Source organism: Pan paniscus, chromosome 1, assembly GCF_029289425.2.
Source record: "Pan paniscus chromosome 1, NHGRI_mPanPan1-v2.0_pri, whole genome shotgun sequence".
NCBI classification, from domain to species: domain Eukaryota; kingdom Metazoa; phylum Chordata; class Mammalia; order Primates; family Hominidae; genus Pan; species Pan paniscus.
Window position 1 is genome coordinate 12,636,843 of NC_073249.2, and position 14,498 is coordinate 12,651,340.

The following is a 14,498-nucleotide window of genomic DNA, read 5'->3' on the forward strand; positions in this document are numbered from 1 at the left end:
TTTAACTTGCTGATACAGGTTTGATTTTAATCACGTAAAGTGGAAGAGTGCTTTGATCTCAGTTGCTAATGATGATGGACTAATCTTTAGAAGAACAGAGGCCTTGATTGGTGATTTCATGGGAACAAAACAGATTTCTGCGTTACCTCTGCCTGCTTTGTGGGTCCCTTAGTTGGCGTACACTTTCTGATAGTGCCTGCCTTATGAATGCCTGAAGTCTAATCCTGACCTTACTTTGTTGCCCATAAATATCTTTCAAATTGAATGCATCTTGCCTCTTCCTGAAACTTTCTGTAGGCGTCTGTGTAGACTCTGATTCGCCCTAAGTTCAAATACACAGAAATCAGCTGCCTTGGGCTTGACGTCAAGTTAATTTCAGCACCATGTATTTGTTTTGCTTTGGTTTTTTGCCTTAATTTCTGTGCTCAGATGTCATGCCAATTACTTGGTAAAGCTTGCAGCTAATAGAGCCACATGTTTATTACGATAAAGAAAATGATGTCAGTCAACATCAGTCCTCAATGATGGGATACGGTAGAGCACTGGTTATGACAGTGATCACTGGGGAAGGAGTTGTGTCTTCTGTAAATTAGTGTCTTCGGGTGATTTAATAGCTGCATAACTAATCCCAGAGGACCCCTTAGGAGTTGATGTAATGCCTGTAGAAAAAGCAGTGCACAGCGATAGAGCACAGAAGAGTCGAAGCTCAAGAGAACAGGGAACATACTGGTTTGTTTCACCAAGTATATATCCTAGCTCCTCACAGTTTTACCAAAAAAAATCTGTGCTCAATACATGTTAGCTACTGTATTATAGTAGGTACTCCATAAATACTTGTTGAATGGGATTCTTGAAGAGTCAGCCAAAGTAGGAGAGAGGGCAGAGTGGCTTTAACTGGCTATAAGTGTTGCTGCCCCCAGTTTCCCCGTTCAGTGCTAGACACCGCCGTACTTCATGGCAAGGACTGAGAACACCCCGCAGGACCTAATGGTGCACAAGCTCATTTTAACAATATAAACAATAGAATGACAGTGAGATGCGTTTCAGCAAGGCCAGTATCACAGAAGCCATTCTGTATTTTGGTTTTTGTAGCAGCTGTGTAGGTAGGCTACCAGCTCCTTACTTCCAGTAAGTGGATGTCTCCATTAATTTCCAGCGTGTCAATACTGCTGAGCTCTTTAAATCTGTGTTTGTACTCCAGGCTGTGTACGCCATTTACTGCAACCTTGAATTCGCTAACATCACAATAAATTATCATCTGAAAGGAAAGGAAACATGCCATTAGTGGTTCCCCTTACTTTAAAATTTTGTGTTTGTTACATGCTAACGGTGTCAGAGTAAACCATTTGATTATACATAGAAAAGTTCCAGCCTGCTGCTGCTGACTTCCTTCTGTGACTTCCAAGACCCTAATCTAACTAAAGTGTCCCTGATGGTGGCACTGTCTGCCTCATCCCACCCAGGGAAGTGACTCGGACATGTTTGGAGCCTCACACCATCCCCAGGGCCTGCGGCCCTCCTTTCCTCAACACAGCCCCTCTCCCTCGGCCGCATCCTGCCCCTTGCTCCTGGAAAGCCAGAGTGCTGCCCCTCCTCGCTGATGCTGGGGACTCTCCTAAAGCAGGAAAACTCTTAATATGGTTGCTTTAGTTCACCGAGATGCTGTTTCCAGCTGTAGCCTGGAACCAAGGGACTTGGATCCTGACTTTTCTACCTCAAACTCTAGGACCATGAACAAACCAGACAATTAATATGAAATTTCAGCAGCTTAAGGCACTTGCTAGGGTTTTTACAGCTGCTTGGTGATCCTGATCCTGATAAGCTCAGCACATCTTGGCCTCAGTGTGTTTGTCCAAAGCGGTCAAAGCTGGGTATCCCGTAAGTTGGAAGTGGTGCACATTCTACAAATTCATTCAGATCCATCGGCAGTGTTCGCCCTTCACAGTCATCTCTGCCCAAAACTCAAACAATGAAAAACCAAAAAACCTACTAGCCTTTTACATCATACTTCTGGTGCCATGCTGCCAGTGCCAGGCTGGGTTTCCACCCACTCTGAGAAGGCCACTGGGAGGCCCTGCACTGAGCTCTCCCTGTGCTCCTCGCCCCCATGAAGGCTTCAGAAGAAAGAGGGGCAGTTCAGCCTTGCTGCTAACCCGGCCCCACCCCGAGAGGCCAGAATGAAGCACAAAACCTGAATCTGCAAAGCAGCAAGTTGAGGGTTTTCATTCTTTTGATAGGAGCAGTGGAAAGGACTGTCAAGGAAAATCAGGAAGGGGAGGAAATTTCAGCCCAAGTCCTGCACTCTGATAACAGAGCTGGCCAAGATGAAGCTTCTGTGGCTACAGAGGATTGGGGAAATAGGTGTAACCTGAGATTCTATCCCCACAAGAATGGTGGGAATCCCAGTTCCAACCAGGTAGAAGGGACCCCAGATATATTTAACAAAATCTCAAGAAAACACAAAACACACAGCCTGATGCTATAGCTCAGAAGGAAAACCAAGTTGGCAGCAGAGGGAGTCAATTAGTTACCTGTACTGTATCAGAGCAAGTGCAAAGCCAGTGAATTACAAGCAAGTGGCAAAGAAATGACATGCTTCCGGGTGAGCAGACTACTGCAAATGAAAAGAAGGCACATCCTTTGCCTAGAAGAAAACAGAACAACAGAATCCCTCACAACCATCTGATGCTGCCAAACAGCTGGGAGGAACACGGATTTCATCCAGAGGAAGAGCCCACAGATGAAATTACAACACTGAATGAGATTGTTTTTAAAACACTGTAGATACAACTAAAGTGTATTTGAAAGAGCAAGAAGATTTAAAATGAAAGTAATGGCATAATAGAAAGACCTGAGATAATCTCAATGCAAGCATATTTAAAAGGCAAGAGATAGAAGCCCCCGGAAAGGACCTATCAGTATAGAAAATCGTCAGCAGTGATCAACACAAGGATAATTACTGCTCCTGAATTAGAAAATTAAATGGAAAAGACGATTGTTCAAAAGCATATAACATCTATTCATTCCTTCAGCCAGCCATCCTTTTCACTGTCTCTGCAAAAAAATGCCTGGAATGTGGTTCACCTAATCCTAATGGTATGGTTTGAATTATGAAGTTGGAGGTATTTTCATCTTAGTATTTTTCAGCATTATTTGAATGTATCATTATTATCCTTTTTTATATTAATATAGCAGATCCAAACTTGGGGCCCAGATAGGTCAAAAACAAGTTACATCATTGGTTTCCTGTCACCCACCACAAGGCTCAACTTCCTTCTAGAGCACTCATCTCTGTTTCCCTCCAGTGAACCCCAAGTCACCCTTTGCACCTTGACTCTTGCCAAGCCAACAACCCTGTGCTGCCCTTCCCACCTGTAAGGACTTGTTCAAATCATGCCCTAAATCTAGAAAAGCCAACCTTCAGCCTTCCACATCCTTCCCAGCTTTCTGAATTCCAAACCAATATCCACAACTTCCAGGGAACCTTCCATGATGAGCCCACATCTGTCTACACTCCACATACCAGGGCACTGCATTAGACTGGAACTTAGGGATAAATACGAATGTCACATTGCTATCTATTCCGCCTGATATTCATGCTTTTAGTAACGGGTTTTGATGAGTCCTGAAGAACCCACATGGTCCAGGCAATGTGTCAGTTTAAAATGCTGTAGAATGATAACCTAAACCAATGACCCTAAGTGACTGTGTGAGGCAGTGGCACCTGAGCTGGTGATTGAGGCTGGCCAAACACCCGGCATCCGCATCACAAGGAGACTATTCTCTGCTCAGCATCCCAGAAACATATTTCGGGAAAGGTATGTGTTACAATATTCACCTATCTGGGGACTCAGGACTACATGCCTTTTAGTTCCAAGGGACTGATGTATTTTTCCTTGAATACATACATACAAACAAGACTAACTCCTTAGGAGAAAGGACTGCCACCTGAAACCGTCTACCCTGATGGGAGATGATGGCCAGTGCAAGCAAGCAGTTTTAGGGTCTCCACGTCCTCAAGTCTGCTTATATGATTAAATGTGTGACTCCAGTCCTGAGACAAGCTTCCTGGTTAAATTCCTATCAATATGGGGCTACACAGGAATTTTAATATGATGACAAATGTCAATTCCAATGTGCATAATTTGACACTCTACTGGTTTTGCCATTTATACTGATTGCCCACGTTATAAAAAGGGGCAAATTACAATCTCCAAGTAAACAAAAAACATACACAACCTCCACATATTGAGTTAGGACTTGATTTAAATGGACCACTTATCCCACCCCTGCTCCCAGGATTCTTATTGCTGTCCCATTTTCAAAAACTGTAACCTCACCTCAAAGTACATCCCAGGACTAAATGGGAAAGAGGTAATATTTCTCTCTTCTTCTCCCCAGGACTCCTGAAGAAAAGAATTTCTTACAAATGCTTTAATATTCAGGCGTGGGTTCAAGTGTAGAGCAATATCCTTTGATTTTCCTGCTAGTAGGTCAACATTAAAGCTTTTGAGAAAGAAAGGAAAAAAAAAACCTTAGTTAACCAAGTAGGACAGAGTAGTGGCAATTTCAGCAATGTTAGTGACCAGACTTGAACCATGATTCTAACTCTATGAAACACACGTATCCACATGGACATGGGAATGCAGGTGAAGTTTAAATTTTAAACCCAGTCAGCATTCCACTAATTCGTTACTTGCAAAATAAAAATACGAAAAAAAAACCCTTTAAAATCAGCGTTGAGGCTGAGATGTGGTTGGACAGAAATGGAAGGTTTAACGCTAAACTGAATGACTACTTCAGGCTGCAGGAGCCTGGGATCCTCTCAAGCAGGTATTCTCTTTTCATCATCTACCCGTGTTCCTTCCTTCTTGAAAGTATGCCACTTTCTAGGAAATAGCTCTAATTTCAAGCTTTCAGAAGGCTGGACGTCTGTGGAAAAAGTTGTTAAAGCAGAAATTTTCTAAATCACATGACAAGAGGGGCCCTAAAAAATGTTGCCTGGGCTGGGCGTGGTGACTCACACCTGTAATCCCAGCACTGGGAGGGCGAAGTGGGCGGATCACTTGAGGTCAGGAGTTCCAGACCAGCCTGGCCAACATGGTGAACCCCTGTCTCTACTAAAAATACAAAAAGTAGCTGGGCGTGGTGGTGCGCCTAGCTACTCCAGAGGCTGAGGTAGGAGAATGGCTTGAACACCCAGGAAGCGGAGGTTGTGGTGTGCTGGGATTGTGACACTGCACTCCAGCCTGGGTGACACAGTGAGGCTCCATCTCAAAAAAAAAAGATGTTGCCTGATCTTACGGGGCTGCTCTGGAGTTCTACAAGGCAAGGATAGGCCTAGTGGACAAAAATGCTACTCTCTTGTCTGGCCAGAAAAAGCCGAGGTCAGAACACGGCTTTAGTCGGCTCTGCTCCCCACTGGCTGTTCACAATCTCACCTCCTCCTGCTTGAATCATCTCACTTTGGAAATGAAGATTCTGACGCTAGCCCTACTTCCAGCTCACAGGACCGTTCACGGGTGGAAGGCGGTAACAGGCACGGAAGTATCTGCACTGTGACTGGTACCAAAGGATACTGACCTTTTGGCATTTGCATTCACTTCTCCTTTAACGACGACAGTTCGTCCAGGGCCCATGGGGGTGTTCAACCTTGCAGCGAATGGCAGGCTCTGAAAAGAAGCCACAGTCAGGACCAAGAGGCCTGCAGAAAGCGATCTCCAGGGAAAACTCGTGTCCAAAGAACACTACAGAATGTTTCAGAGCCATGACCCTGTAAATCCCAGGAGGGGAGAGACAGTCTGCCTTGGTCCCAGCTGGGTCCCCTGCAGCAGCACTGTCCCTGGCTCGAAGCAAACACTTCATGATTACATTTTAGACGATGAAATGAGTGACAGGGTGAGACCCGATGCCCTCTGTATGAGTGAAACACGCCAGGAAGGCCCCCTGTGCCTGGGGTCTGAGGCAGTACTGTGTTCTGCCTGAAGGGGAAGCAGCCAAGCAGGGAGGTGCTGAGGAAATACACAGGAATGGCTCAGAGGCAGGCCTGGTTGACTCTCGAATCTGTCCAGGGACGGCACACAAATGCAGAGGGGGCTGCTTTGGGCTTCTATTGTGGGTACAGGTTACTCGTAACAGCTCATTACAACTTAATTTTTATATAGAGTTAAGAAAATTTGGGGCTCTTCAAACCTTTGACACATAGTTCATAGGTGGTATTTTGGTGCAAGTCAAAGTGTGATTGACAGTCGAATCTTTGCTCTTGGTGTAGACAGTTCTGGGTGCGATTTTAGAAATGTCTCCTTCTCTATTACTAGGCTGTAGGGAAACAGTTCTACAGTAAGGAATGGAATGAATGAAGCTGCCCTCCACGGTTTAAACTGTTCATTTTCTATGCAACTTTATAAAATATTCCACATGAAATAACCCAGGCAAAAATACTCACAAGCTGGGGCGTGCCAGACTTTGGAACCTATTGGAAAAGAAACAAAACACAACAATGTTAGAAGGGGAAGAATTATAGTTTATAATCTGAAGTCTTGGTTGTGCTGAGCTGAGCCTGGCCGGAGCCTGGGATGTTCCTGCTCCACTCTGGTGTGACCTCCAGGCAGCTGGTGCTTTATGACAGAATGGTATGGTGTTGTGAAGGGCTACACGGGTTGAGAAGAGAGTCTGATATCCCTGTTCATCTGAGTCCTTTATCCTCCACCATAAATTAATAATTTTTCATAGAACTATATGAAATTTTTTTAAGAGACAGGGTCTTACTCTGCCATCCACACTGGGATGCAGTAGCTCAATCATGGCTCACTGCAGCCTCAACCTCCTGGGCTCAAGTCATCCTCCTACTTCAGCCACCCAAAGCTGGGATCACAGCCATGTGCCACCATGCCCAGATAATTTTTTAATTTTTTGTAGAGATGGGGTTCTCCCTATGTGGCCCAGGCTGATCTCAAACTCCTAGGCTCAAGCAATCCCCCCACCTCAGCCAAAGCGCTGGGACTACAGGCCTGAGCCACCACCTTCACCCAGCACTACATGAACTTCAAACGTGTCTTAATTGTCCTTTCCAGGGTGCCCCCAGAATGCTAAGATTCTATTCTGTCTGTGAGGTGTGAACATGCCAGTCGGTAAGACCTCACTTTCTCCATTAATAACAGCGCATTTTTAAATTGCAGTTATTCTCCCAGGAGTTGAAGATACACATGGAAGTTCATTTGCCAGTGCACTGGCTGATGTTCAATATTTGGAAATACCCCAGAACAGTACTATTCAGCAGTTAAGAGTGAGAGAGTCCTTTTTACATAAGAACAGTGAGTGGCAGTTACATAAACTGACAGGTGAATCATCAGCAAAAACTTACTGCGTGCCTGGCACCACAAGTATGTATCTCAATTTTCAAGTGATTACTTGCGTTCTAAAATCATAATTTTCAAAAACCCAGCCTTCTTGCCATTTCATTAACATGGCAGCTAAAACAACATTTTAAACCAGTGGCTCATTAAAAGATTTAATATTTACATTTTCTCTACTTATCTCTGTCAGTTCCACACTAGATGCTTGGGTACTTTGTAAAACCTGAGAAAAGATAATAAAGATTAATTTGTAACATCCAGTAGAAAATATTTTCTATATATAACCTGTTTGACATATTAAAAAAGTATAAATGGTACTAAAAATATGCTTGAAAACTATGATCCAAAAATACACTTGACACTGGGGTCCTTTCCGCCCCCCATCAGATTGGCAAACATTACAGAGAATAAGATGTAATGTCAACAAGAAGGTGGGAGCATGGCTGTTGAGAGTGCAAACTGTTTTTACCCTTGTGAAGGGCGAGTTAGTATCTATCAAAATTTTCAGTGCAAAGACAGTCATGTGTTGCTTAACGAAGGGTATATGTTCTGAGAAATGTGTCCTTACATGACTTTTGTCATCATGCAAACATCACAGAATATTACTAAACAACCTTACATGGTACTGCCAACTACACACCTAGGCTGTAGGGTGTGGCCTATAGCTCCTGGACAGTGAATCTGTACAGCAGGCACTGTACCGAATACTGTAGGCAACCAGAGCAGGATGGTAAGTATTTGTGCATATAAACTTACCTAAACATAGAAAAGGTATGGTAAAAATACAGTATATGACAATCTTATGGGACCACGGTTGTATATGCGGTTCATCATTGACTGAACTGTCCTTATGCAACACATGACTGTGCTCTTTGACTCAGACACTCCCAGCCTAGGAACCTGTCTTACAGAAATACTCCATTTTATGCCCATGCAAAGGAAATAGCTGCTACCCAACTAAAAACTGTGTGTGTTTTATTAAAACCACACTAGGTTTGAGATCCTACAGACAATGAAGCCCTGGCTGATAAACAGCCTTCTGCTAGTGTGAACAGTTCACTTCCAAAAAATTAATACTACAGTCAGGGAGATACGTCCTTTTTATGTCAATAGAAGTGTTATTTGAAGATTTTTTCTACCATCTCATCAGAAACCATCCTCATAAAAGACCCCAAGCTGTGGAAGGTCACTCACCGAGCTGAAGCTAAAACCAATTGAGTGAATATTCACTTTGCCATAAATGCCCAGAGTGTCTATTTTCTCTGGGCCGATCCTGTGGCCATAGAGCAGAGTATGTTTTCCATTTACAGCCACCTAGAGAGATACAGAAGACAGAGCCCCCCCGCCACCAAAAAAAAACAGTTAATAAATTAACTTATTATCCAAATTTAAATGTTTCCTTGCGTCCAATTTTATACCTGTTCCCACAGGTCTCCACACACATGACCAAATGGTAACCGAAAGCACCCAAAACACTAGCAGTGCTTCCGAACTTCTTTTGAGTTCCTGATTTGATTAAGCACCAGGAACTGTCTCTCCCCAGACAAACAGGCAGTCATAAGTATATGGTATATGTGTGTGTGCTTGTGTGCGCCTCTGCATACATGTGAGACATCTGGGTTCGAAGGTCGCCTGGAAGCCCAGGCACAGGTGCCCTGGAGATTGTGAACCCAGGTTAAAGATCTGCCTGCGAGCTCCCCACAACACTGTCCCTGGAGACCACCCATGTGGCAGACACTCAAAATCCGTTGTATTTGCTAAATAAATTAATATGGACAAGTTACCCAACATATTTGAATTCGGTTTTCTTATTCTGAAGTAGGAACAATCTCTACCTCAACAGACTACAGTAAGATGACGAGAAAGTAGCTTCTGCAGGTCCTCGGCATGCTACGAGGCTCCTCCTCCCTCCCTCTCAAATGCCAGGTACCACGTTAGGTTATAGGCAGAAAACGCGAGCAGCATACAATATAGTCTCTGACTCAAGGAGCTTAAAATCCCATTGTGGAGGCAAAATAAACACATAAAGCCAAAGCACAACTGTTAAAAACTGTGAAAAAGAATGATACAGACATGGGCTCAAAAGGCCAGCGAAGGGAGAGGTGAATGGAGTTTGGGAGATTCAGAAAGACTTTCGGGCGGGAGCAGTATCCCGAAGATCAGAAAGGATCTGCGCCAGAGGCATGCGAGTCTTCTCTCGCGTTGGTACAAACCTCTACTGCGGGCAAGCTCCACAGGCCAGAGGGCCAGCAGGTGTAAGAGCTTCTGGGACCAAATTCAACCGTACACATACGCGCTAGGTATAAGACACTCCATGAAGCCAGAGATGGAACTGACATCAAGGATTTCTAGGCTCTCCTCTGGGTGTAAAATCTCATGATCCTACAGAACTGTCTTGTGGCAAGACCTGAATTTACAAAACCCTTCTGATTTCTATGCTGGGATTGCCCTTGTTAGCTCTTCGGGTGGTGGCGGTTATATTATAACTTACCCTCCCATCATGAACATAATACTGTGTCAATTCGGAACTCAGCCCTGCTAGGAGAAATAGGATCTAATAAAAAGATCTGGTCACAGTGGACCATATTTCTGCATGGCAACAACTGGCTGGAGAGTAGTGGTGCCATACCTCACATTTAGGTGCCTTCCTGGTCCTTTTATGGAGAAAAACTACAAAGCCAAACAAACTATATCTCAGGTGTAGGAAATATAAGGCTGGGCTCACAAATGTGAAAAGCACCCCTGTGCACTCCTGCTCACTAATGAGGACTCAACCTGTCCCTCTCCAAAACCTACCTGGAATTTGTCCTTGAGCACCATAATCACGATCTCAAAAGACTTTTCTCTTTTGAAAGGCGTGTCATAGGTGATCTCTTCCCGTCCCCATTTTTCATTTATCAAAGTATTGCAAACAATGCAGCCGGCCCTTTTGAAACGAGGATTGAAATGAAAGGCCACATCGGCTCGAGGTTTCACGCTGCTGCCATTCTGCAGATCCACCTGGAATCTATATGAGGGAAGACACAGGGGCCCCATGAGTGCTCAGAAAGGAAAGCCACCAGTAAAGGCCCAGCAGGCACTACACTCCAGGCCCAGTGACAAGGGACTGACCAATCCCTCCTCGTTCATTCACTATGAGGCCTAAAGAGCTGACTGCCTAATCTTCTTTTCTGTCTTCCTCAGTAAAATAGCCCCTGAGTTTGAACTGGGTCTGAATCTGCCCAGAATAAAAACCTACCTTTCCCAGCCTCCCTCGCAGCTAGGCCTGCCTGTGCAGCTAAAGCTCTGCTGATAAGATGGAAGTAAAGTGCTCAGGGAAGACTACTGGAAATTGCCTTAAAAGTCAGCAAGCACTTGCCTTTTGTCCAGCTCTGTTTCCCCGCAACCACCACATGCACCCATCCAGGTACCCAAAGCACAGAGGTGAGGGCTGGAAATCTGGCTGTCAAGGAAAACGCGAAAGGGGACCTTACCTCACCCTCACGATAGCAGAGTGGTGAGCTCGAAGGAGTCTACTTCTCTAACGACTTGAAGGAGTTCACTGAAAAGGCCTGGGCTGTCTCCTTGAGACTTAATTTTCACATCTTAAACCACTGCTCTTCAGGGGTTAGGTACACAGAGCTGAGCCCAACACTAATGATACCACAGCTTGTATCCAAAGCAAGTATTCAGTAAAACCATCTGAACTAGATCTGTGATGCTGTGGGAATGTCAGACTAAAACTAGACTGTCCCTGTCATCTGACCACAATTCCTTTCTTTAATGACATACCTAATTCTTTTTCTTTTCTTTTTTTTTTTTGTCACCCAGGCTATAGTGCAGTGGCTCGATCACAGCTCACTGCAACCTCAAACTCCTGGGCTCAAGGAATCCTCCTACCTCAGCCCCCTGAGTAGCTACAACTACAGGTGCACACCACCAAGCCCAGTTAATTTTTAAATTTTTTTTTTTTTACAGATGGGGGGTCTCACTATGTTGCCCAGGCTGGTCTCGAACTCCTGGCCTCAAACAATCCTCCTGCCTTGGCCTCCCAAAGTGCTGGAAAAGTATGTGTAAGTCACCACATCCAGCTGATAGTTCTAATTTTTTTATACTGAAATCAGACTTACAGCAATGAAATAAATCCCAATAACCTTTATTTAGTCATTCATTCCAATCTCCTCAGCACCTTGGCCAGGGCTGCTGATGAAAGCTAACTGGGCCTCAAAGTATCAAATGGTCTCTCCCGCCTTACTCTGTTATCATTCTACAATCACAAAAAGACAGCCTATTCATGCTCCTTCCTTTAGCACAATGATTTTACCTGTCCGCGTCACTAGGAACATGCCCACGTATCACAATCAAACTTCCAGGATCCAGCTGATCAGGAATGGTGCCAACATACGGGATTACCTAAGAAAAAAAATTTAACAAATGTACGTTTACATAAACAAAATTACTTACTAAGCAATTACAACCCACACTCATTATTGATAGAGAAAAACTACACTTTTTAAGGCTGCACATAAATCTGCTCAGAATCCAGCATTTTCCAAGTCATCTTTCCTATTCAAACAGCTATAAAAAGGAACTGCGGCTGGGCGCGGTGGCTCACGCCTGTAATCCCAGCACTTTGGAAGGCCGAGGCGGGAGAATCACGAGGTCAGGAGATCGAGACCATCCTGGCTAACACGGTGAAACCCCGTCTCTATTAAAAATACAAAAATTAGCCAGGTGTTGTGGTGGGCGCCTGTAGTCCCAGCTACTCGGGAGGCTGAGGCAGGAGAATGGCACGAACCCAGGAGGCGGAGCTTGCAGTGAGCCGCCACTATGCTCCAGCCTGGGCGACAGAGCAAGGCTCTGTCTCAAAAAAAAAAAAAAAAAAAAAAAGGAACCACATACCGCATGGCCAGGATATCTGCAATAGCTGCAAACCACTATGAGTTATTTGGAAAGAGACACAAGGTAAATACTATTCATAGTATTTTGTATTTGGCTGAGAGTTTGTGAAGCAAAACTTCTGCTTAATATAATTCTAACAGAAAAAAAAAAAAAAAACTTGTTGCAATGCCACGTCTACTCATTCCTTTTCCTACTGTTCCACTGCTGATCCCAACAGAAGGTTCGAGGCCACACTAGGCCCAAAGCCAATGCTGACGGAGACAATGACAAGCACTCACTGCCTCTGAAGGAAACTCCACGTTAAGCCACGTCCCCACACCTGGGATTTCAGGGCCTGCTCTTCTCTGCTGGACTCCCAGACTGCAACCCAGACTGCACTGTTAGAAACCAGAGAACTGCATGATCATGAGGATGAGTGGGTGCCTGTCGGTCTTCAAGACATGGCATCCACCTGCCGTGGACCAGTCCAGTCTGCAGGCGTGGACTCTGACAGCTGGCTCCACCCACTATTCAGGTCTCAACCTGCACCCTCACTGCCCAGAACCCAGCCCTTTTTTTCTGGGACCTGCCACACTGCCAGATCTTGTCATTCCCCTTCCCCAGAGATGACTACACTGTCCTCCCAGTCCACTGGCTGGGGACCTGTGCTATGTGGCTGCCTCTCCTGCATCACAACCATCTGCCTCCATCTGGAGCATCTGACCAGGATATACAGCCCACACACCGTTAAGCCTCACACCAAGCTCACCCAAATTACGATGTGCATGGTAAAACCTACCCAAGGTACTTCTGATTGTCAAGAAATAAGAAATAAAATAAGACGGGCCACAGAAAAGTGGTTATAAATTGGTGGCTCCTAAACCGAAATCGCCTTGAGGCACAGCCTCCTCTGTGGAGCCTTCTTCAAGCTCCCTGGGCTGCTGAGTCAGCCCCTCTCAGAGGGTTCATGATAGCACTTTGGATTCTGTTTGTTTGCATGTAGCTTTGCCTAGACTGTGAGCTGCATGGGGCAGAACTGGCTCGTCACCTTTACCTCCCCAGGACACAGGTCAAGAGACGATCGGTAACTGCATGGTGAATGAATGAACTCTCACCTGTCTGGAAAGTGGGCTCTGGCAGGCCTCACACATACAGAGGAGAGGCAACAAAGCAGCTGCTGAACCGCAAGCTGAGCCCACAAGGTCTCTGTTGCCTTAGGCAATAAGATGAGAAATTACGGAAGCCAATTATCTATTTGTTGTCATGGCAATTGCTAGGAGCAGGGTGGGAGGCACATGACACCAGAAAACAAAAAATACAACAGACAGTGTAGACTGGGGCTACAGCTGCACATCAGAGTATCTGATTTTGTGTGTAGAGAATGGGGAAGGACCTACATCCCTACATTGATCTTTTGGGTCACAGCTCGTTCCAAGAATATATAGCAGCAGGTTTCATAGCGTTAATCTCTTAATAAAATGAGAAGTTTTTATAACATCAAATTTCATCTTAAAATTATCTTTATGCAGAATATTTAATAACACAAATGTTAGTAATATAAGTGAGAAAGTAATCTATAAAGCCATATATATTATGATCTCAACTAAATAAATATAAACATTAAAAAGAAAACCTTGCTAATACACACTGTATCCTGTATCAAAATATCCCATATAGCCCATAAATAGATATACCTACTACATACTCAAAAAAATTAAAAATTAAAAAAAAGAAAAACACTAAAGAAATCAGACAAAAATGATAACAATAGTTTTCATGGGGGATGATGGGATTTTAATTTTTTTCATATATTTTCATACTTTGCAGATGTCTATAATAAGCATCGATATTTTTATAGCCAGAAAAATATTTTTAATTATATGTTTCATTTTAGCGTTGGAAAGAGCTTTTTGAGACAAAACAATCTATTCCCATCACTTTTTTTTTTTTTTTTTTGGAGACAGAGTCTCACTCTATCCCCCAGGCTAGAGTGCAGTGGTGTGATCTCAGCTCACTGCAACCTCCGCCTCCCGGGTTCAAGCGATTCTCCAGCCTCAGCCATCCAAGTAGCTGGGACTACAGGCACGTGCCACCATGCCCAGCTAATTTTTTGTATTTTTAGAGAGACGGGGTTTTGCCATGTTGGCCGGGCTGGTCTGGAACTCCTGGGCTCAAAGCGATCCTCCCAAAGTGCTGGGGTTGCTTTGGGAGGTAATGAGCTTTAGGAGAAGCTACCGTACCCGGCCCCCATCACTTCTAATACCTTGTTCACAACTGTTTATA

At 44.4% G+C, this 14,498-nt stretch overlaps 1 protein-coding gene across 7 annotated transcripts in view; it reads right to left on the minus strand.

The window, feature by feature from the left end:
* The window catches only part of LGALS8 (galectin 8), a 32,509-nt gene continuing 18,011 nt past the window's right edge, over window positions 1-14,498 (minus strand). For 4 of the 7 annotated variants that reach the window (XM_055099035.2, XM_057299806.2, XM_003824514.7 and 1 more), the window contains 9 exons: window positions 11,659-11,747; window positions 10,152-10,362; window positions 8,550-8,669; window positions 7,522-7,578; window positions 6,446-6,472; window positions 6,193-6,318; window positions 5,584-5,672; window positions 4,341-4,506; window positions 1-1,258 (listed from right to left, as the gene is read on the minus strand). In XM_055099035.2, the coding sequence (XP_054955010.1) occupies window positions 1,109-1,258; window positions 4,341-4,506; window positions 5,584-5,672; window positions 6,193-6,318; window positions 6,446-6,472; window positions 7,522-7,578; window positions 8,550-8,669; window positions 10,152-10,362; window positions 11,659-11,747 (1,035 nt within the window). In that variant the 3' untranslated portion in view covers window positions 1-1,108. The remainder of the gene's footprint in view (window positions 1,259-4,340; window positions 4,507-5,583; window positions 5,673-6,192; window positions 6,319-6,445; window positions 6,473-7,521; window positions 7,579-8,549; window positions 8,670-10,151; window positions 10,363-11,658; window positions 11,748-14,498) is intronic. The other 3 variants (XM_055099081.2, XM_003824513.7, XM_055099093.2) reach the window with 1 other exon arrangement.